Here is a 23,458-nt window from a genome sequence, read left to right on the forward strand (position 1 = left end):
CGGTGCAATCACGACAGCCGGCCGGTCGCCGCAGCGCACGTTGAGGAGGACGGGCCGGAGGGGGCAGGAGAAAACACGGCAGCCACGTCCTGGGGCCCGCGCGACAGGTAGGTCTCTGGCTAGCTTAGCTCGAAGAATAAGTAATCCCGTTCCCAGGGTACGCTCCGTCCCGCTGGCTGTCTGGTGGGACCAGGCCCGCCACAAGCAACAGGCTGTCCGAATCTGACGTGGCCTAGCTACCCTCGTGCTCATGCTCGTGCCGGGTCCGAGGGCATTCTCGTCCTTCCGTCCAGAGGGCCTTTGACTCCATGGCTTCCCAGCCAGGTTTTATCAACGCAATTGGGCGGTACTGAAAGCTGAAATTGTTGCAGCTGTTTTGAGTTTTTTGTGACCGGAATAATGCCTGATGGGGCTAATGATGCAATTATTGTTCTAATTTAAAAGGTTCCTCGCCCAAAGAAATTGAAAGATTTTAGACCAATAAGTTTGTGTAATGTTATTTATAAGATCGTCTCTAAGTGCTTGGTTAACCGTTTGCGGCCACTATTAACGAAACTTATCCCGAAAAACCAGAGTGCTTTCATTCCAGGAAGGCTTATTTCAGGTAATTCTATAATTGCCTTTGAGTCTTCATTACATAAAACAGGGGAGGGGGTGGAGGGGGTGATAGCTATCTTTCGTCAGGGAAGAAGACAATCTGGGAAACTCATCCGATACTTCTTTTGGCTCGCCAAGGTCGACTTGTTTGCTTCGAGCAAATGACAGCTCAAAACTCTCGGTCGGCGTGTAACACGAACGAAAGTAACTACTACTTCTTCCGGTGCATAATCTGTGAAGCACAACTCTCCAGCGGCATGTGCATATAAGCTAGACCTCTCAAAGGCATATGATCGTGTGGATTGGGACTCCTTGGAGCAGACTCTAATTAAATGGGGCTTTTCTATGGAGTGGATTTCTTGGATCATGTCTTGTGTCAGATCGGTTAAACATTCAGTGAAGTTCAATGGAAAATTACTTGAGCCATTTACCCCATCTAGGGGCCTACGCCAAGGTGATCCACTATCGCCTTTTTTATTCCTCTGTGTAGCTGATGCACTGTCTGCTCTCATTACTAAGTCAGTTGCTGAGGAGGGATTGCGAGGAATTACTATATGCCGGGGGGCTCCTGTGATATCTCATCTTTTGTTTGCGGATGATATGATGCTGTTATTTGAGGCTTCAGGCCAACAGACAAATATTGTTAAGGGTTTGTTGAACACTTACACTTCAGCGACGGGTCAATTAGTTAACCCAGCAAAGTGTTCCACCCTTTTTTGGACAATTGCCTTGATGAAGTGGTGGATGAAGTGAAAAGTACCTTAGAGATTTCACATCAAATTTTTGAACCAAAGTACTTGGGGTTGCCGGTTCCTGAAGGAAGAATTCATAAAGGACAGTTTGAGACACTACAACAAAGACTCAGCAAAAGGCTTGTAGATTAGAGTGAGCAGTATTTATCCTCAGGTAATAAAGAAATTCCGATAAAGTCTGTCGCGCAGGCAATACCCACATATGTCATGAGTGTTTTCAGATTACCAGCTTCTGTTTTGTGATGACTTAACACGTATGATGAGACAGTATTGGTGGGGTGTGAAGAATGGGAAGAAAAAGATGGCTTGGCACAGTTGGGAAAAGATGAAGTTACCCAAAGCAATGGGCGGTATGGGGTTTAGGGACATGAGAGCTTTTAACCAGACCCTGTTAGCTAAACAGGCACGGCGTCTGTTGGATACCTTGATAGCCTCTGTGCCCGTCTACTAGAACCAAAGTATTACCCAAACGGGAATTTATTGGACACTATTTTTTCATCTAGAGCTTGTCGGTTGTATGGAAAGGAATTGTGCATGGGCTTGGTCTTCTAAAATAAGGTACTATATGGTGGGTCGGAGATGGCTCCTTAATTAAAACATGGCGGGATCCATGGATACCGCGTGATCATAATCTCCGGCCTATAACGTCGAAGCGAAATTGCGGATATAATTGGGTTGCAGATTTCTTGGATGAGCATGGAGCTTGGAGCGTGCAGAGGCGGGGAGAGCACTTCTAGGAATTGGATGTTCATGAAATTGTAAAAATTCCAACTTCTCATAGAAGGGGACATGCTTTTATTGCGTGGTTCCCAGAAAAGAACGGGCTATTCTCAGTAAGAAGTGTGTATCGGTTAGCAACTAGAGAACAAAATATGATGGCCGCGAAGGGTTCTTCAAGCTCGCACCCGACCGGAGAAAGACCGATATGGCAGTGTATTTGGGGATCTAAAGTTCCTTTAAAGATGCGTATTTTGGCTTGGAAAGTGGCTTCTGGTGCGTTGGCGACAAATGTGTGCAAAAAAGTTTAGACATATTTAAAAAAGAGAGACATGTCCGTTATGTGGAATGGAGAGGGAGAGCAGTTTTCATGCACTGATCACATGCGATCATGCGCGCCTACTTTGGGAGCGCATGCGTCAGGTCTGGTTGCTACCTTACCGAGAGTCTCTCGTTGATACAGGCTCGGACTGGCTTCTGAATGTACTGGCCAACTATCAAGAGGATATGCGCGATCGCATCATTATGTTGATTTGGATGATATGGTCATTCGGTCAGAGTTAGCACATGGGAAGGATGTACCATCTCCTAATGTCTCGGCTGATTTTCTCCAAAGTTACTTGAGGTCACTTGATTTATCAAGGAGGTATAGTACAGAGGATATCATTAAGGGGAAGATGTCGTTGAATGAGGAAGGTCCAGTAATATATGAGAGTGTGGTAACCTCTGGCTTTGCCATGGCCACCACCACCGGCGAGCAAGGACGCCTTATCCATGGATGGGGCATTCTCCGTGGCGGATGGAACAGCGGCGGCCGGCATGGTTCTGAGGAGGCACGATGGAAGCGACATTTTTGCTGCATACCGATGTTTATCTAACTGTAACGATGCACTTGAAGCAGAATTACATGCTATCATGCAAGGTATGGCATTGGCGGTCCAACACTGCAATGATCGTATTATAGTCCAATCAGACTCTTCAGAGGCATTGACCGCGATAACCGAAGATAATTAAACCCGGTCAGCATATGGGCATTTGGCGGCTGAGCCCAATCATCTTATGGTAGATCAAGAGATTATTCCTATGAAAATTAAGCGTGAGCAAAATAGGGTAGCAGATGGATTGGCATTGTATAGTCGTGCTGAGAGTACTACTGCTCTATGGCTAGGTAGGGGTCCACGTGTGTAGGGGAACTTGTGCCTCTTGATTGTAACCCTATTCATATAAAATAAAACTCTTTTACCCTCGCAAAAAAAAAACCTCGGCCTCTACGTCGAGCGATGCACACACACATGACTTTTATTAGTAGGTATAAACGTATTTGGTATAGATATATGTGTTTATTATATATGCACGGCTTGTGAGATCTTTCACTCTTTGGCAACGAAAGCCCTGAGGTCTTAATAATGTAACTAGAAGGGTTGGACACGCTTTCCTGCGCCGTTGGTGTTGTTGCGTTTCTTAAAATGAATTACTCACTCTTTTTCAGAATATAAGGTGTATTACTTTTTTGAAAAGTCAAACCTTTTAAGTTTGATCAATTTTAAGAAATATATCAAATTGGTATGATTAGATTCATCATCAAATGAATTTTCATACTTCTTTTGTTCAATATTGTGGGTCTCGATATATTTTCTCTGAACTTAATCAAAGTTAAAGAAATTTGAGTTGCCAAAAACTAATACCCCTTATATTCTGGAATGATAGAACATTTAGTTTGGCGGGTGGAGGAGATGCAGTGTGTTTTATTTTTTATTTATAATGCGGTGATTTGATGGGCCTTTCGTGGTGTGGTTTTGTGTTATCCACTAACCAACGTATATATATGGAGATATTTTGGCATAAGTGACTGCATGTATTATATTGATGGTACGGTATCACACAGTGGCACTTCATTTCTGGGTGGTGGAAGGGCGCGCGGGATTGATATATTTTTATAGGCCGGTTGCTCCTGACTGATTTGAGAAATCTTGGCCCAGTCAAAATCGTAAACCAAATTTAAAACTGAATACTTCAATTGAACGAAAACACTTTAAAATTAAAAACATATAAAATTAAGAACAATATCATTCCCTTTTCTTTGCGTAAATCGAATAATATGATTCAAGGGAACCTAGTTAGCCGATGTAAACTGCGAATAATTAATATCAAGAGGAGTTAATTAGCCATGCATACAGGTAGTGGTGGTAGTCCATATGTTTGGTGCAGCGAAAAGAAGTTTAATACTACGAGGGACATTGTGCTTATTTTCAACGGGCCTTTTTATAATCGATCGGTCAGCTAAGCTTGATGCTCATGCAAGTGCTCCTGTGGCCCCGTCACAATTGTGTCGACCGACCATACGTACAGGTCCGATCTCACATGCATGCATGCATGCTCACCAAGCAAGCATGGGTCTCTCTCTGCGTGGTGAAACGAGGTATCTCATTCGCCGTGATGCATGCATGCATGTGGAGTGGGGAGATCAGATGATGTATGTGCAAGTGCAATCAGTCAATCCTTTTTGTGAGTCGATCAGCACCGCTGGCGAGGTGAGTTGAGCATCTAACCTAGCCGTGATGTCGACGATTAGGTAGGTAGCTGTACCCGTGGGCCCGTTAATTAGTCCGGCCAAATTGGCTTATTTGTTCTGGTCTTGCGCACGATCGATGCATACCCGAGTAGGAGTATTTTAATTTCCCTTGGTCCTGAAACTGAAAATGCAACAAATGATGATCTCGACGAGCTGATCAACGAACGAACGAACAGTACGTCCATGGATACGGAATTCCGAATCCAAAAAGAAAGCTCGTGCTCGTGCCCGTGCCGGGTCCTTCCGTCCAGAGGGCCTTTGACTCCATGGCAGCCACTCCCTGTGACGCCGTTATCTCACGTTCACGGGCCGGCTTCCTTTTCGTGGACCGGATCTGGCTCGGCTGGCTGGATCATGGGCGCCACCAAAAGATTTGATTTCGGAACAGGGCATCTGTCTGAATCCCTGCTTTTTTCTTCTTTCTTTCTTTCGGCCAACTGGTGACAGATGCCGCTGCTGGGAATTGGGTCTCCTCAGGCGCTGCACACCAAAGCTGGCCACTCCTTTTTCCATGGCTCAAACATTGGGTGCTTAATTATGCTGTCTTGAAATTTATTATTGGTGGAAAACCACGCAACACGATACATATATTGGCTCTCCCTCTACGTTGACACCTATTCAAAACATTTGTCATACACACCTCACGATCAACTAGCCCCGCGGTGGCGCCACCCAATGTTCTTCCTTGCTTTTCCTCTTTCTCCTTCTCCACGTCCCGGCCCCTCCTCCGAATCAAACTCGATGCAGACGGCCGATGTAGCGACGTCCATCCGTTTTAATTTCCCATTAGAATTCCCAGTAAAAGTAAATAAATGGTTGAAAAAGAAACGAAGAATCATGAATCAATCAATCAAGAAAACAAAAAGCAGAATGGCGCGTGGCCCGGGAACGGAACGGCGTTAGGATATCAACGGCAGAGAGGAGACGACAAGGAAGTGAAGGAAGCGTCCCCGCCACGCTGCCGCTCTGACAGCCCGGCCCCACGCGCTTCCCCCGCCGCTGGGGTGGAAATATTCCCATTCCCCGTTCCACTCGGCCCGGTCTGGTCGTCGCCGGTTAAAACGCCACCACCCACCACCAATCATCCCCAACCTCCTCCCCCATCCCCCCGCGCCGCCCTCCCTCCCTCCCTGCCCCGATCCACCGCCCAGCTCCTTCTTATCCAGCTCACTCGGATCCGGTCCTGCGGAAAGCCCGCGCCTTTTCTCTCCCCATGGATCGGTGGGCGGCGCCGGCGTCCTACTGGTGCTACAGCTGCGAGCGGTTCGTGCGCACGGCGGGGGACGCCGGGCTGGTCTGCCCCGGCTGCGACGGCGGCTTCCTGGAGCAGATGGACGCGCCGCCGCCGCGCAGGGCCGCCGCGCCCTCCGCCTTCCTCCGCCGCCGCGCCGCCGAGGCGCCCACCGAGGTCCGGCCCCGCCGCGGCAGGCGTGGCGGCGCCGCCTCGGGGGACCGCTCCGGCTCGCCGTACAACCCGGTCATCGTGCTCCGGCGCTCCGCGGCCCCGCCCGGCGACGAGGCCCCCGGCGCCACCAGCAGCTTCGAGCTCTTCTACGACGACGGCGCCGGATCCGGCCTCCGCCCGCTGCCCGAGAGCATGTCCGACTTCCTCATGGGGTCCGGGTTCGAGCGCCTCCTCGAGCAGCTCGCCCAGATCGAGGCCGGCGGCTTCGGCGCCGTCCGCCCCTGCGACAACCCGCCGGCCTCCAAGGCCGCCGTCGAGTCCATGCCCACCGTCGTCGTCGCCGCCTGCCACGTCGGCGCCGACTCCCACTGCGCCGTCTGCAAGGAGGCCTTCCAGCTGGGCGACGAGGCCAGGGAGATGCCCTGCAGCCACATGTACCACCAGGACTGCATCCTGCCGTGGCTCGCGCTGCGCAACTCGTGCCCCGTGTGCCGGCACGAGCTGCCCACGGATGTGGCGCGGCCTGCTCCGGCCAGCGACCTGGGCGCCGCTGACGACCAGGGCAGCAACACCGGGGCTGAGGCTGGCAGCGAGGAGGAGACGACGGTGGGGTTGACGATTTGGCGGCTCCCTGGAGGAGGCTTTGCCGTCGGGAGGTTCACTGGTGGCCGGAGGGCCGGCGAGAGGGAGCTCCCAGTTGTCTACACCGAGGTGGACGGCGGTTTCAACAATGGCGGTGCACCGAGGAGGATCTCATGGTCATCAAGAGGGAGCCGTTCGTCGCAGAGGGGAGTTATTAGACGCATGTTCGACAACATGTTTGCTTGCTTTGGGCACACCCATTCGACCAATGTGACTCGAGCCTCATCCTCGAGGTCAGAGTGGAGCTCGGTTTTCACCCGTGGTCTGAGGAGCCGCAGCACAAGCTGGAGATCCCAAGATAGCCACGCCGATGCGATCGCCAGGTGATGACTGCATCACGCATTGGGGGAATATTACGACATTAGATGTTGGAGAGCCGCATATGTTTGCTTCCGTTTGATGTTCTCTATATATAAGTCAGCTGAGAGATGAAGAGAATTTGTAGAGCGCAAATTGCATGCTGTTTTGTACATAGAGGAGCAGAACTAGAGATGTTGCAATGGAAATGTCCTCCAGTTTGCGTATTCAAGATGGCCTTCCTGTTGCATTTTGGAGTATCATTCAGCAAGACAAGTTTTGTTCCTGATAGATGCAAGCATCTGGACAGTGAGCGCTTAAATTGCTGGCAGCACTCAATTGTTTCTTCTAATTCCATCTTGCTCAATGCGACGGGGTTTCGTCCTTTGTAACCATGACTTGTTGGAAGGTTTAGACCGTAGCAAAGATTCAATAAAGCATCACTCGAGATATTTTCTGCTCTTCAATTGGATATATCGTTGTACCGATCAAGCTCACCCTTTCATCCTTGTTTTCTTGCTTTCTTCACCAGGTATACTGTCTTTTCCAGCAAAGGCAGCTGAGTTGACTGTTTTTTGTGTGCTCTGTTACTGTTGTCATCATCTTTACGTTCTTGTCAGGCTTTCCAATCCAAAAAAGGGAAAAATGATCACCATGTGTGGAATATCTTCATCAAATCTGTTGTTCCAGAAAAGAAAGATCCAAGAACCTTTCTGATTTATGTGAAGCAGAGCTGCACAACACTCATCATATTATGATACATAGATTGTTTTCAGCACCTCAATTATTTCTTCAGGGCTCGTTGATTGTACCCACGACCTGTTAGAAGAAGGTTGTAGATGCTGCAGCAGAGATTCAACAAAACATCATTCAAGATATTTTCTGCTTGAGCCTACAGTTTTTTTCCAGCTATTTAGTTGGATATGATTGTATTGCTCATGGTCACCTTCTCATCCTTCTTTTCTTGCTTTCTTCACCAGGGACAGGAGGTCATATTTTTTGTCTTATTCAACAAAGCCAACAAGCTGACTGTTTTTTTTATCCTGTCATAGTTTCCAAAAAAATGATCACCATTTGTGAAATATCTTCATCAAATCTGCTGGCATCTCTCCAAGAAGAGAAAGATCCAAATAACCCTTTTGTTTTATGTGAAGCAGAGCTGCCCAACACTCATCACATTAGGATAGTAAAATCATTCCAGCTCTATGTAATAGAAAGTCTGCATAACTACAATTCCATTCTGGTATCCAATTGTTTTGCAATCAAAGTTGTTATTCTAGAAACGGTCCATGTAGCTGCTGCAGTGCCTTGTGTTTCCCTGATTGCCAATGATTCATGTCCTGTCCTAGTCCTGCCATTCTTTTTTGCTCTGGTTGCTGAGCTGCAGTTGCAGAGTTCTGTTGGTTGTTGGTTTTTTTTTTTTTGACAGAAAGACTGTAAGGGAACCCCCTACAGTATAATGGGTGCAACAAACCCAAATTGCAAGTACCATGCCTTGAACCTGGGTGGGTGGGAAGGCATCAACCCCTTCCCACCACTAGGCTATGCCTTAGTCTGCTGTTGGTTGTTGGTGAAGGAAGATACCAGTCTGTTCTGTCTTTTGTTGCTGGTGCATGTGCTACCACTCTACTCTTTTTATATGTGCAGGAAAGATCTCATGGTCATTTCCATTGCATATCATAGTTGTAGGCTGTCATCATGATCTCATTTGTTCCAAGAAATTTTCATGATCTCTGAAACTACCTGAGACTAAATTAGTACAGGAGCTAGGTGTGCAGAATATTTACTACTCCCTCCGTCCCAAAATATTTACTATTTGTTCAGATTTGAACTAAAGCCAAGACACTTATTTTGGACGGAGGGAGTATGTTTTATTGAGTTGATATTGCTTCTTTTTCTAGGTCAAGTTAATATTGTTACTGTGAGTTACTTTTTTCTTTAATATATTAGCACTCTGAGTGACTGAGATGAAGGTAAAAGAAAACCAAATAGGAAAGATGGTATGCGCTGTGGATTGTTCCAGGGCCTGAATAGAAGCTTCTCTTTTTATTATTTCTTCCTCCATACACAGGCCTTCATTTCATTTGCATCTAAAAAGGAAAAACCTTCAGTTCATTTGAGTGCTCTGCTTCCCTAATATAAAATAAAATTGAGTGCTCAGCTTGCTTCAGTTACTTCCGACTTATCAAGGGCTCTGATTTAATTCTTTTGGACTTAGATAATTTAAAATAATCAAAGCAGCCACTTTATTTTATTGGTGTATTGAAATGAATAGGTTATCATGATTCCCCGTAAATGCAAATAACTCCAGGAAAATATATACGATCCTCTCATGTTAGTTAAACTTGAGGTGCTACAGGCCCCTTTTTGAGCAAACACCAATGTAGAAGAACATTAGCAAAAATGTAGAAGAAACTATCAATAATTACAATATTGAATAAATAGATTATGAAATATATCTAGTCATGGATATATTGATATTGATTCGGTATTGTTATCTTCAGTTCTTCCCTAATAAAAATAAAATAAAATCGAGTGTTCCGCTTGCTTCAGTTCATCCAGTTAGTTTAAACTTAATAAGGGCTCTGATTTAATTGTTTTGGACTAGGATAAATTAAAATAATCAAGGCCAACATTTCATATTTTTTGTTATTGAAATCAATAGGCTACCATGATCTCTAGTAACTGCAAATAACTCCAGGAAAACAAATCTGATTTCCCTTGCTAGTGCAAAACTTGATATGCTATTGTGAGCGAACTCCACATAATAATTTCCCATGTTAGTTAAAATTTGCGATGACACATGTCCCTTTTTGAGCTAACTCCAATATAGAAGAAAATTAGCAAAAATGTAGAAGAAACTATTGCAATATTAAATAAATAAATTATCAATATATATGTATATATATATAATAGTGGATATATTGATATTGATTTGATATAATTTGTATTCATAATTTTTATATATGCTTGGTCAAACTTAAAAATCATTGACTTTTTGAATTGGTTTGTATGCCATTTATTTTGGGACGGAGGGAGTGTGTTTTGTGATTTGATATTGCTACTAATTTCTCCAGGACCAATTAAATATTGTTGCTGTGAGTAAAATTTTATTTTATGGTAGACTGAGTATTTTTTTTCTAGACGTAGACAGAGGTGAAGGTAAAAGAAAACGAAATAGGAAATAATATATGGGCTGGGCCAAATAGAAGCCTTTTCTGTTTGTTATTTTTTCTTCATGCGCAGGCCTTCGGTTCATTTGCATTTAAAAAAGAAACGAAGTAGGCTGTCATGATCTAATTGAGTGCTCTGCTCACCTAATAAAAATATAATAAATTGAGTGCTCTTCCTGCTATAGTTCATCCGGTTAGTTTAAACTTTAAACTTAATAATGGCTCTGATTTAATAGTTGACCTTGGATAATTTTAAATAATCAAGCCTAATTTTTTATTTTGTTGGTTTTTTGAAATTAATAGGCTATCGTGATCTAGGTGATTGCAAATAAACCCAGGAAGAATCTGATTTTCCCATGTTAGTGTAAAACTTGAGATGTGACAGGCCCCTTTGTGAGCGAACTCCACATAATAATTGCCCAAGTTAAAAAATGTGGTAACTAATTATTCATCTCCTCATTTTCCAAATGATCACACATTCACACAAACAATCCAAACATGTCCAAATGTAAGTAAACCAGATAAGTACATATGTGCACAATGCCCCACACAAAACCCAAATGAAATTAAGCACACTGTGCATGTGAATAATCAAATCAAAGCACCCTCTTTATTTAACGGATGGATGAATCAGTCCCATATCATGACGACAGACATGACGGCTATGCCGGTAAGCACGCCGAGGAACTTGAAGATGGGCTTGTCGAAGTAGTTTGGCTGCTGCGGGCGGTACCCCTTGGCCATGAGGTGGTTGATGGCGACGTAGACGAAGACCCCCGTGGCGATCCCCATGGAGATGGCATATGTCCAGTCCGCGGCCGGGCCCTCCGCCGTGGCGTCGATGGCGATACCAATGCCCACCCCAACCGGGCTTGACACGGCGAAGGCCAGCGAGTAGAGCACCGTCATGAGGAACGGACGCTTGGGGATCATTCGCAGGAGTGCAATGCCCATGGCTACCGCCGCAAAGATCTTGTGGAGCCCGATCGTCCATAGGTTCCTCCATGCCTCACCCTTCGTCGCTGCAATTTTAATTGATTTTTATCAAACTTTTGAAACATAGGAGCATGACCTTTCACGGTGTGCACTTTTCTCTGTTAGTTCAGGTTTTTACACCACAAACTATTCGTTCCTTAATGCCTATATATCATGCTGCATACGTGGAAAACTATGAAATGGCTCTATGGTGTTCATTCACCTGAAACGCCTATGGCGATCCCCTCGAAGATGGAGTGGAAGCAGAGCGCGACGATGAGGAGGATCGCATCCTCGAATGACGACGTCGCTGTCATGAGCATCGGGTGCGCGTGCGCCGCTGCCGACGCCGACTCGCCCTCCTCCTCGGCCTCTTTCTGGATGGGCGCCGCCTGGTTGACCCTCTGCCTGTTGGCGACTGCGACGATGGCGACGTCGCTGAGCATGGTGAGGAGGAAGCCGGCGCAGGCGAGCATGAAGGAGAAGGGGTAGGGGCTGTGGGTGAGCGCGTTGAAAGTGGAGGTGGAGCCGGCGAGGAAGTGCATGAGCGCGGTGCCGAGGAAGATGCCGGCGGCGAACTGGGTGCCGAGGAGGAGGAAGGCCTCGTTCCAGCGGTAGAAGTAGGGGGACACGCCACCCAGGAAGGTGAACACCAGCAGGATCACCAGGCACCACACCTTCACGGCGATGAGGCCCCTGGACCGGAGCCCGCCGCCGCCAACGCCAGCGTCGCCGTGGTGGGCATCTTCGTCCTCATCGCCGTCACCGTGGTCGACGCCGCCATGGCCGCTGGCCTGCTGGAATAAGCAGGTAAGCAGCAGCAGCGAGAGCAGGAGCAGGGTGCAAATGAGATTAGACGTCCTCCTCGTCGACCTTGCCATCTTCGCCATGGTGAATTGATGATGTTGGTTTCTAATTCTAGGCCAGCGCGTACGTATATATGCAGAGGAGTTTCTTAGGTATATTTGGCCAGTACGTACATACGTATGTAGTTATCTCCTCAGCTCAGCTCATCTTGCGTTGAAGCATGATTATTTAGAAGAAAATCCCATAATTAATTAGTAAGATAACTCCATCTTGTGTTCTTGTTTGCAGTACAGGGCTGACTTTTTGTGTGTGTGTGTGTGTAGTACTACTGCTTGACAGTACAACTTGATCGCCCGTGTGTAGTACAACAACAGCTAGTCATTGTCAACGCTACTCTAAGTTTATTCCCATGTTTATTTATAGGATTCATCTAAGCCTCAGTTTGATTGACACTTTTTTATGTCTCATCCTTAAGAAAATGCAACTTCAGTTTATTCAGTTGAGCGACGACCATAAGTTGCATTTGAAGAAAACGAATCAGACTCGAGAAAATCTCAGTCGACTGTAGAAAGAGCGAAACTTGATGTGGAGACCATACGTGTTAGGTACTTTCCTGTCCAGAGACATCATATATGCTACATCCGATCCATAATAAGTGTCACACTTTTGAACTAACCCAAGTTCAGAACTACGACACTTATTTTGGATGAGAGGGAGTAGCATTTATATTCAAATGGCAACGACTGGACAGAGGATAATGTTTATTTATAGGATTCATCTAAGCCTCAGTTTGATTGACACTTTTTTATGTCTTAATCAATTCTTAAGAAAATGCAACTTCAGTTTATTCAGTTTGGTGAGAAGACCGTAAGTTGCGTTTCCGGAAATCGACTCAGACTTGAGTAAATCTCAGTTGACTAAGGACTAGTAAAACCGATATACTTATCCAGCTATATACCTTGCAACAGACCGATTGTAGAAAAAGCAAAAGTCGATGTCGAGATCATACGTGCTCATTGTTAGGTACTTTTTGTTTAAGAAACTTCATACTACCTTCTTCAAAGTTGTACTAAGTTAGCGACACTTATTTTGGGATGAAGGAAGTTTATAACATTTTATATTCAGACGAGAACGATGGGACAGAGGATAACCTTGATTAGGGGTGTTTTGGGTGAAGTGCTTTCGAGGAGAAGAGTCCATCTGATCTACTGTATTTGATTTTCTTTTTATTAACACTGCAAGATTAAGACTAGTACACCCCCAACTTCCTAAATCATTAGAAAGTCAACGCTTAACACATCTTCGAACTAGAAATATGGTTTTTATTGAAAATAAGAAAGAAAGTAATTGTGTCAAACATGCAAATAAACAGTAGAATCATTTTTTTTTGCAACAAAGAGCGAGTCATGGAGGAGTCAATGCATAACTAGGGCCGCAAGATCTTCTTGGCGGTGACCATGGCATCGTGCTCCTCTGGATGATCCACAGGCATCCATTCCTCACGAGGGTGCTCCAATTGCTTGCGTTTTTTGTGTCGAGCCCGGTTGGGTTGGGCATCAGCATTGGCGTCGAGCCAACGAAGGAGGTAGGCGGGGTGGTGGACTAGCGCATGCCGTCAGGCCAAAGAAGGAGGCTGGCGTCGTTGCCATCCCCGTCCGCTGACGTGTTGACATAGCTGACTCACCGACTGAGCTCGCTTCGACTGCATGCATGCATGTTTAGTGAGCTAGCAATTCTGTGGCATATACGGTACATTCTTACATTCTTATGTTCTAAACTATGCAATTTATATTTTGGAATTGTGTGTGAAACAATTTTGATGGATTTGCAAAATCTTGTCCCACCAAGTTTGCAGATGCACACCATGTATGACCATATAGCAGAACCAAAGCCAATTATAGGTTTATACTACCTCCATTCCGTTTTATAATGCGTATAGTTTCCAGCAGCAATACCAATGAGTGAGCTGGCACATGTACTTGGGTCTAATATACCCCTCCACCAACTCTGTACAGCCCCCATGTGCGCATCACCTCAGCCACGCGTAATCCCGCCACGGAGAGAAATTGGAGGGAAAGTTCAGGGCATTCCCGCGTCCACATCTGCGTGGCCAGCCCCACCCACGCCCGCTCAGCCTTTTCAAATTTGAATCAGCTCTCCTGGACGGGACCAAGAGTGTACTAGTACACCATTTTTCTCTCCCCATCTCATTTCTCTCTAGTTCTTCACCCTGCAATGGCAGGGTTAGATTTAAACAACCAGATCAACTGGGAAGATGTCCAAGAAGACTACGGCGGTCTTGCCGGAGAGCTAGACTACGATCTGGAGCTGATCGTCTCGGATGAAGGTACGTCTTGTCTCCCCGCCGAGGTTCATATTTTTGTTGGTGCTCTCGTCTTCTTGCTGATCATTTGCTCACCACCTTGGTTTGTTGATTTATTTTGCCAGAGGACGAACCTCACGAGCATGTGCATGCTGAATAGGATAAAGTCGAAGGAGGATTTCGTAAGAAGTTGCCCATAAATATACGATTTTTGTATGGGTCGTGCTGCGCGTTGGCCGGCGGATCCGCCGTCTCGTGAGCCGTCTGATGTGACGCAATCATGTGGCAGAGCGGCGCCTTTCACCACTCCAACAAAGCTCCTGTTGCAAATTTTTTTGCAACAGAAGTATCATTGCAGAAATCTTTGCAACACATGTCTTATTACAGAAAACTATTTGCAGAAAAACTTTGCAACAGTAGTAATGTTGCAGAATTTTTTTTGTCTTCTCCTTCGTAAGATGTTACGGAAGAATTTTTTTGCAACATGATTGATGTTACAGAAAATCTTGCAACAGAGAGGAAGTTGCAAAAAAAAAGGCATTGTGTTTACCGCATGCTATGATAGATTAGTGGTGACGGAGGATCGGCGCCGCATGTCCCCGCCTTCGTGCCGCCACCAGTGAGCTCCATACCTCCGACCAGGCCGCCTCACTGCCATCCTCCTCTTCCTTTTGTTTTTTCCATCTTCCTCTGTCTCTTGCCGCACGAGCGTCGTGCGCTGCTGCTGTCATGGTCCCCGCTGTGAAGCTCGCCTCCACCCCCGCCGGACCTTGCCAAGCCGAGCCCTCGTCGCTCGCGGACGTCCCCGCCTCCTGACCGCATGCCATCCTCGTCGGATCCGGCAAGATCTGACTGGAAACCTCGCCGCCATCGCCCTCCTAGCTGCATCTGTCTCGGCCACCGCCGGTCCTGGACGTCCCCGCACGCCATCCTCGTCGGATCCGGCGAGATCCTGCTGGAATCCTCGCCGTCGTCGCCCTCCTAGTCAAACGAGTCTTCGTCGTTGCAGGATCTAACCCCTCTTCGGTGGTCAGTTGCAAACTTTCTTTCCTGAAACAAAGGCTCAGTTGCAGAAAACGTGGACACAGAGAGGCTTAGTCTGGACCGTATGATGAAGAGTCAATCCGACGGACACGGAGGCGATGGACGCTCGCACGCGATTGGTCAGCTTAAGGTAAGCTTTTCCGTTTTTGTATGGGAGGCAACTAACTAGTCGGCTAGAGTAAAAAAAACAACAACTAATTGGCCGGCTGATACGCGACAAACAAACACATGTACATCTACGATTCTCCATCTGCAGCTTCCTTCTTTCTTTCCAAGTTTTCATACGCCGCCATGCGCCGGAGCAGGTGGTCGGACCTCCCGGTGGATCTGCTCCGTGAGATCGCTGGCCGCCTGCACGTCGCCGTCGACTTGGTCTGCTTCCACGCCGTCTGCAAGCCATGGCGCAGCTCACGCGACCTGCTGTCGCAGACAACGGCGACCCACCTGTTCCTGCCCTGGATCCTCGCGCCGGTGGTGTCGGACTCCCCGCTCAAGCTCAGATGCGTCTTCTCCAAGTCCGGCTACTGCGCGCCGCCGACAGTGCCTCTTAGGGACTGGGTCACCAGCCATCTTCGCCCCAGCTACTACACCTACCTGTCTCGTTCCCCGCTCATCCAATGGGAGGAGGGCCGTCCAAGTGGCATCGTCTACGGCGACGGCACCACCTTTGTCTACAGCACCTCCCGCGTCAAGTATCTGCATGACACCATGACCAGGTTTAGTGCGGCTCTTTTCTGTCCCGGTGACACAGAGTGGACGCTCGTCGAGAGGACCCTTGAGACCCCCTGGCCCTGGTCCTGGTGGTCCGGCGAGTTTTGCGCCGTACCACGGAGGCAAGATCCTCCTCACTGTCAAGGCTAAACTGTGGCATGCCATCACGCCCAACAGCAATGTCGCCTGCGACGTGGTGGTCCCGAGGCTGTTGATGCCAGACGAGCACGACAGCTACTCAGAGCTGTCTAACTACGTCCTCGAATCCCGTGGCGAGTTTTGTTTTTAGATCATCAGGGGGTTTTATCGCCCCCCGGTTCCATTCAAAATAAATGAAACCAAGCCAGTCCCAACAACCATGCATGCCTCAAAACGCATGTTCTGAAAGAGCAAAAATAAACAAGGTAAAGAACAAAAGGCCTGCAGCCTATTACAGGTTCAGAAATCCAACTCCCCCAAACCTGAAAACACTAAAACTGATGAAACACTACAGCAGTGAGATCCGCATTCCACCTGCATCAGCCAGCATCCTCATGTCTTCTGCAGCAAGCATCTTGCGGACCTCCTTGATATGCTCCATAAGCCCCCCCTTCATCTTCTTGAGGGGTTGAGTTGGTGTGCCAGGCCAGTCGAGAGGCGACGAAGGACTAGAAATCACCTGGACCGCCTTTTTTGATGGTGGATCACTCGGCCTTGAAGAGTCTGGACTCTGGGACCCCTCTTTGCCAGCCCCAAAATTAAGCTTGGAGTAGGAAGATGCATGAGTGGCACCTCCAGTGCTCATCAAGTTCCTTTTCACTCCAAAGTCAATTGGAGTGGGTTTTTGAGTATGCAGGATATCCAGTGTAGTATCCCCTGCATTTTCTCGAGCGAGTCCTTGGTGTACAGAATCATCCACCTCTTGAGGGTCCTCCAGACCAGCCACCAGATCTGTTTAACATCAAACCAGATTGCATTGTCAAAAACATGTTTATTTCTAGTTTTCCACAAGCTCCACAAGACACAAGCACAAAAAGCATTAAGTACTTCATGTTTCTTGTTAGCAGGCCAAAATTTGGCAATGGAAAAGTAGCTAGATCCTACTTCTATGGAAAGAAACGAGGAGACTGCACCCCAGACGTTTTTTGCAACCACACAGTCAAAAAACAAGTGATTTACAGTTTCCTGTTCAGAGCAGAAAAGACAGTCAGGGTTCCTATCTATCCCCCTTTTAAGCAAATTGTTCTTAGTCATAAGTTTATTATGCGTCAGGAGCCAGAGAAAAACCTGGATTCTGGGAGGCACAACAATGGACCAAATAGAAGGGATATAGACAGGTTTCACCCCTCTAAAATTAATAATAGCATACAGAGAGCTAGAGGAGTAGACCCCCTTGGATTCATACTGCCAGACCATTGCATCATCATCTGTTTTGAGCACAGTCTCTTTTATGATTTGTTCAAGGCAGTACCACTCTTCCATCATGGTAGGGGTAAATATCCTCCTAAAAGTAAGTTTAATGTTACTCCCATCCCAAACTTCAGAGACTGTCACACATTGCTGGTGACAAATGGAGTATAAAGGCCAAAACTGAACAGAGAGTGGGGAGGTTCCAAACCAGATATCCTCCCAAAATCTAATCTTCCTACCATTTCCTACTACCCATCTATAGCCAAACTTAAGAGCTTTGGCAGCCCACATAACCCCTTGCCAAAAATTGGAGGAGGCCCGTGGCGAGCTTCTGTGGGTGTCGGTCCAGATCTGGTCACGTTTCACTTATAAGTTCGCGTTTGGCAGCCGCCGATTTCAACAGTTCTCGGTGTCGGTGCAGGCACTAGAGGAGTCATTATTAGTGCCGAAGAGGATCCAGTGGGTGAGGAAAGACACCGGAGCCTGGTTGATCGTGTGTTCTTTCTAGGCTCACCCATTAGTTTCGCGGTGGACGCCTCGCTGATGGGCGGCCATGGCGGGTGCGCCTACTTTGCATCGACGAGGCCCGATGAACAGTATGGTGTGTTCAGGTATAGCCTCATTGACGGTAAGACCAAGTTGGTCGAGCAGCTGCCTCTGGGATGGCACAACGAGAAGTGCACGTGGGTCATCCCCCGGCCCACCATTGCTCCAATTCAGGTGCACGCTCTCTTGGAAACAGCTTAAACTGAATTTTGCTTGTTAATAGATTCATTCATTAATTGTCTCATCGTCTAAGAGTTTAACACCTGCAGCTCTAGTGCTAACGAATCACCTACGGTTTGGCTTTATCAGGAAATCATCAAGGGTAGTAAGCTGAAGGCTCCAAAACTACAACAACATCATCAGACAGCTCCAGTAGTTACAAGCCGAATACACATCAATCACATCCAGAGGCATTACGAGCCTAGTTTCAGGGTGTTGGTGCGTAATCTGCCTCTCACGGTGAAGGACTCTCAACTGCGACACTTCTTCAGCAAGCATGGCAAAGTTTCGAGCGCCGAGGTAATCTACTATAAGAAGACCAAGACCTCGCAAGGTATCGGTCTCGTCACAATCGCGACCACCCACCTCCATCAGGATGATGCTCTCGCCGCTCTTGATGGGCTAATTTTAGATGGATGCAACCTCAAGATTATCTTGGTTGGCGACCGGCCACGAAGGCGACGGCGCAACGATAAGTTGGTCCTCCACTAGAGCTAATGCAGCTACACGTAGCTTGATCTTTGCCGTAGCTATAGTGAAAACATTTTTTCCTTAACTGTATACTCCTTGAGCCCTACGACATTTATCTCAAAATTTGCCTTTGTAGCCATGTATAGTGACCAAATTTATTAGAAGACCATCATATCCCTAGTTCCCTACTCTTAAGAACGTGCGAGGCTGAGGATGGAAAGTAGGGAAATAGGAGGTCACTCGTTCTGCTTTGAATAAGCAAAAGGCCAAATGAGATTTTTTTTTGAAGAATAGGCCAAACGAGATTCTTTTTTTTTTGAAGAATAGGCCAAACAAGATTATGGAGTACATTATTAACTATATGGAATGTTGGAGCCATTGGTGTCAAAGATTGGTGGTTGTGCCCGTGAGTGTCCAGGGAGAGGCCAAAGAAGCCGCGACAAGACGGGTAGAGTTCGCCGCCACTATCACATCGCAGAATCACTGCCAGGGTTCGAAGGTCCTTGCTAGCAAAACTCAAACCATCAAATTAAAAGGTGATATGCATTTTACGAGTTAGTGCATGAACGGAGATCAAATTTTTGATTAGATTAGGAGTAATATGAACATTGTGAAGGTGAATATGAAAAGATGACGTGGGAAAGGAGGTATTGCCCATGTGCGTTATGAGCAAGGAGGCACCATTGCCGACGGAGACATGTGATGAGGAATTATAAGGGGAGGGATTTGATACGATACCAGGATTGTTGTCGAGATGAGAGGTAAACCACGTATCTACTCCCTCCGTTCCTAAATATAAGTCTTTTTAGACATTTCTCCTGGTTTGGTTGGTTGTTCCAAAAAAACCAAGTGACTGAATGTTTAATTTTTAATCGTGACTATGACATGGAGGGCCCACCCTTCAGGTCCATGTATTAAAGAAAGTCAACTTCGTTATGTAAGTTTGCCCGTTATGACTGGTGGGGTGCACATGTCAGCTTCTCCTCTGTCTCCTTTCTCCCTCTGTACATCGTCGGCGCCCAGCCCCCTCCTGCTCCCAAGCCGGCCATGCTCCCTGCCGGAGGAGAAGCGCTGCCGAGCAGCAGCAGACTGTGGCAATAGTAGCGGGCGGTGGCAAGCAGCAGCGGAGGCAAGCGGCAGGGGCCGCGGCAGCAAGCAACAACAGCGGGCGGCAAGCAGCGGCGGCAGCAAGCACAAGAAGCGAGCGGCAAGCAGCGGCGGCGGCACGCGCGAGCGACGGCAAGCAGCAGCAGGGAGTGGCGGCGGCTGCGTCTGGCTGCGGTCGCGAATGGCTAGCTAGCTAGCTCCGGCTGGCCGCGGTACACGCGTGAGCTAGCTAGCTAGCTCCGGCTGCGTCCGTGCGTGAGCTAGCTATCTCCGGCCGGCTGCAGTCATTCATGGACCCGATTGCTCTTTTAGAAAAAGTATCAGGGACTTGATTGCTTTCTTAGAAAACTAACGAGGGCATGATTGCATTTTTTCACAAGTTACAGGGACCGAAATGTGGGCTCCATCTGTCATAACGGTCAACCTAACGGTCAAAGTTAACGCTGTTGACTTTATGCCATGTCAGACCTGGCGGGTGGGCCCTCCATGTCATAATCACAATTAAAAATTAAGCATTCACTCACTTGGTTTTTTTTGGAACAGTCAACCAAAATAGTGGCAGCATTTTAAAAAATTAAGAAAAGTGTAGTTTTCTGTAACCATAGCCTGTAATATAGTAGTTTTTTGCTATTTACTCCGAAGGGTAGTATCCATGCAGGCATGCAGCCCGATGGAGGCCAGGTATGCCTGTGGCGATTCCGCGCGCCAGGACAAGCGCCAAGGCGACCCAAACCAGGGGCGGGCATACACTGACAGCGCGCCCACGCCTGGATCATGCCTCATGATCATTGGGGAGAGGGTACTTAAGAATCATTTATAGGTGTAATATATATTAAACATAGAGAACATATTTCAAAAATAAAATAACATTCACAACTCACAACATGTATGCATCCTCATGAAAATACTAGTGTATTAATAAGCCGGCATCAGCTTTAACTAAATGGAGAGCATGCTTGGAACATATGAAATTACATAAAATTTGGACTCGCTTCCATGAGGATATTGAAGAAGTGTGCCATCCTCTAGGTTGCAATATTCCATGCCATCCAGCAGGACTCTATCATTGACCATAAAACGATTTTCCGTTTGTAAAATGCAGCGGCATAGTGTGTTCCCCGAAGCATGGAGGCGGTGGAACAATGTTAAATGTTTCGTCCTCCAATCTTAACCTGAGGAAACCAGTCCTGACTTGGTAGTCATATCTGCTGAAGGTCCAAAGAAGGGACCCCTTGAAGAAGGTCGCTGTGCGTCGCATGTTGACAAGGTGCGGTGACTCCGCCATCAGCTGACGCCAATGCTGATCGACTCCTATGGTGAACACCTTGAGGCCGAAATCGGTTTGGTAGAAGTATCGGGCTACCTTGTAGGTACCTGTGCGAGGGTCACGCCCAAGGCCAAACGCACGGCGAAAAGGGTGGTGGCAACCCAGCAGCGTGAGGACGCGGTGTGTGGCTGGGTTGAGGACGCACACAACCAAATCGGTGGCCACCAACACTAGCCCATCGCAGTGCGCGAGACCGCGCGCCTTGGACAGAGGGTCAATGGGGTGCATGAGGGTTGCGGCGCCGTGGGCCTCCTCCCAGCGGTAGAGGCCAGCAGTGGCGCCTGTACGTTTTCTGTCGAGTTGGATCTCCGGGGCGATGAGCAGGCACGGATGCCGTTGCCGATGGAGGCGGAAGGACGGGTCCTTGGATAGGGTGCGGCGCCATGCCTTGGAGACACACCTGAACCGTAGAATCGAGGTGACAGGCAACCGGAGAAGGATCTCCGTGATGACCTCGTGCGGCAAGTAGGGCGTCGGCCTCGTGGCCCTTGATTCCTCCTTGCCCATGGCTCGATGTCGATGACCTCGTCCGGCAAGTAGGAGCACGCCGACGGAATCACTTGTTATCCAACGCGTCGATCGTGACCTAAAAATATGTTTTCCGCTTTCGGTGTGGAAATTAGCATCGGGTTCCTTCGATGGTGGCTTGTTCGGTTTCGTTTCCTATTCTCCTTTTTTTCTTCCACGCTGGCGTCACGAACGTCGTCGATCACCACTAAAACAAAAAAAGTACGTCGTCGATCGCTTGCAGTTGCGAGTAGGTAGATTATTAGCGGTTTCGTTTTCCTTTGGACGACACTGCTTATTTTTTGGCCAGTGCTAGGCGCCGGTCTGCCGGCCCAACTTTCGGCCGGTCTGCTGCCGACCGTTCGATTGGAGACCACGTGACCGTCAGGTCTCACGCTCTCTTCCCTTCTCTTACTAGTCAACGCTACAATCCCCCCACAGAAACGCCATGGATTCGTCCCCTAGAGCGCTGTCCTCATCCCAATGCGTGTAAGAGCAACTCACCCCCACGCAGCGCTACCTCCTCCCCCGCGGTCTTAGCGAAGACGACGCCCGAGCTTGCTGCGACGCGCCGGCAGTCACCATCCCATCTCCCGTCGCTGCATTTTCTGATGCAGCTCCACCTCCACACACTCGCCGGTTCCAGCTCCGATCCACCCCCTGCTGGATGCCGATTTGCAACAATTCTACACATCAGCTCCGCTCCTGTTGTTTGCCGCCTCCGTCTCGCCGCCGTCGTCGACTTGCACCACCATGCTCTAGCAAAAACAAAATCTCGCAGCAAAAACTCCAATACATGGTTGAAGCAAAAACGAAGCCGGTTCCAGCAAAAATTAACATCGGTTCCAGCAGACAAAATTCAGCACCAAAAAATCAAGTAATATGTTGAAGCAAAAAATTAGCCGATTCCATAAAAAAACGAAGCCGGTTGCAGCAAAAATTAACATCGATTCCAGCAAAACAAATTTCAGTAACAAAAAGTCCAGTAATCTGTTGAAGCAAAAAATTAGTCGATTCCAGCAAAAAACGAAGCCGGATCCAGCAAAAAAACTTGCCGGTAGTAGCACCTCGTCTTGCCGTTGTAGCATCGCCGGTGTGCGTGTCACCACAGTGCCGAGGACGGGGTTGTAGCATTGGTAACCACTGGTTGCATCCATCGACATAGATGGTTGCAGCACCCGGCACCTCGCCGCGCAGCTGGTTGCCCGCATCTCGCCGATTGCAGCACTGTAGCCTCAAGCTCGAAGCTCCCCCGGCTCCGGCCAACTGTCGTCGGCGGCCCCCGCACCCTGCAACACCAGATTCACAACAAAAAACGCGAGGCGTATATGTTTCCAGCGGTGGTGGGTAGCTGTGTCCACCAGTGGCCATGGACGCACCTTGCTTTGTGGAGGAGATGAGGAGATAAGAGGAAGGTATGGGGGTAGTGGCCTAGTCAACGACGAATGGATAAGGAAGGAAGCAGTGACACGCGAGGCGTTTATGTGGCGAGCGCGCAGCACACGTGGGCCCAGGGCCATGTGCGCGAGCGACCGGCTCAAAGTTAAGCCGGCCAGCCGGCGTAAAACGTTTCCCTTATTTTTTTTAGAGGGAATGCCACCATGGCTCACTTTATTAACTTGGCAATAAGCTCACATCGTTTACTAACACATTAACCAGGAAGTTTGGGGTTTATCGACCCAATTACAAGTCTCATTATTTTCATAAGCAAAATTAGCTAAACTATGCGAAAACCACCCCAGATCTGTAAGGATGAAAACCTGCGGTAGATAACACCCCACAAGCACAAAGAGCAGAAATAACACCCAGGTCCCTGGGGAGCCGGCCAAACAAAACCTGCTGATGGCGCGCCACCACCGCCACTCCCACCTGGAGCG

General features: G+C 47.9%; 3 protein-coding genes across 3 annotated transcripts; 1 reads left to right on the forward strand and 2 right to left on the reverse strand.

Annotated features, from left to right (window-relative positions):
• The first annotated feature begins 5,711 nt into the window (after window positions 1-5,711).
• Window positions 5,712-7,474, forward strand: LOC123080990 (probable E3 ubiquitin-protein ligase RHC2A). The gene has a single exon (XM_044503948.1). The coding sequence runs from the start codon at window positions 5,852-5,854 to the stop codon at window positions 7,010-7,012; it is 1,161 nt and encodes a 386-aa protein (XP_044359883.1). The 5' UTR covers window positions 5,712-5,851; the 3' UTR covers window positions 7,013-7,474.
• A 3,105-nt stretch (window positions 7,475-10,579) lies between these two features.
• Window positions 10,580-12,150, reverse strand: LOC123080991 (zinc transporter 1). The gene is made up of 2 exons (XM_044503949.1): window positions 11,354-12,150; window positions 10,580-11,177 (listed from the first exon to the last, which is right to left on the reverse strand). Exons 1-2 carry the CDS (start codon window positions 12,018-12,020, stop codon window positions 10,786-10,788), a joined length of 1,059 nt encoding a protein of 352 aa, XP_044359884.1. The 5' UTR covers window positions 12,021-12,150; the 3' UTR covers window positions 10,580-10,785.
• An 8,660-nt stretch (window positions 12,151-20,810) lies between these two features.
• On the reverse strand, window positions 20,811-21,665 carry LOC123076681 (F-box/kelch-repeat protein At2g43445-like). The gene has a single exon (XM_044498805.1). The coding sequence runs from the start codon at window positions 21,579-21,581 to the stop codon at window positions 20,811-20,813; it is 771 nt and encodes a 256-aa protein (XP_044354740.1). The 5' UTR covers window positions 21,582-21,665.
• Between the last annotated feature and the right edge of the window lie 1,793 nt (window positions 21,666-23,458).

The sequence above is a fragment of the Triticum aestivum genome, chromosome 3D, assembly GCF_018294505.1.
Source record: "Triticum aestivum cultivar Chinese Spring chromosome 3D, IWGSC CS RefSeq v2.1, whole genome shotgun sequence".
In the NCBI taxonomy this organism is placed as follows: domain Eukaryota; kingdom Viridiplantae; phylum Streptophyta; class Magnoliopsida; order Poales; family Poaceae; genus Triticum; species Triticum aestivum.

What these genes read in the sequence shown, in the direction of transcription:
- LOC123080990 (XM_044503948.1), top strand. Translation starts at nt 5,852, where the DNA reads ATGGATCGGTGGGCGGCGCCGGCGTCCTACTGGTGCTACAGCTGCGAG.
- LOC123080991 (XM_044503949.1), bottom strand. Translation starts at nt 12,020, where the DNA reads ATGGCGAAGATGGCAAGGTCGACGAGGAGGACGTCTAATCTCATTTGC. An exon ending in GATCGCCATAGGCGTTTCAG is followed by an intron (nt 11,178 to 11,353) that starts GTGAATGAACAC and finishes TTAAAATTGCAG; the next exon opens with CGACGAAGGGTGAGGCATGG.
- LOC123076681 (XM_044498805.1), bottom strand. Translation starts at nt 21,581, where the DNA reads ATGGGCAAGGAGGAATCAAGGGCCACGAGGCCGACGCCCTACTTGCCG.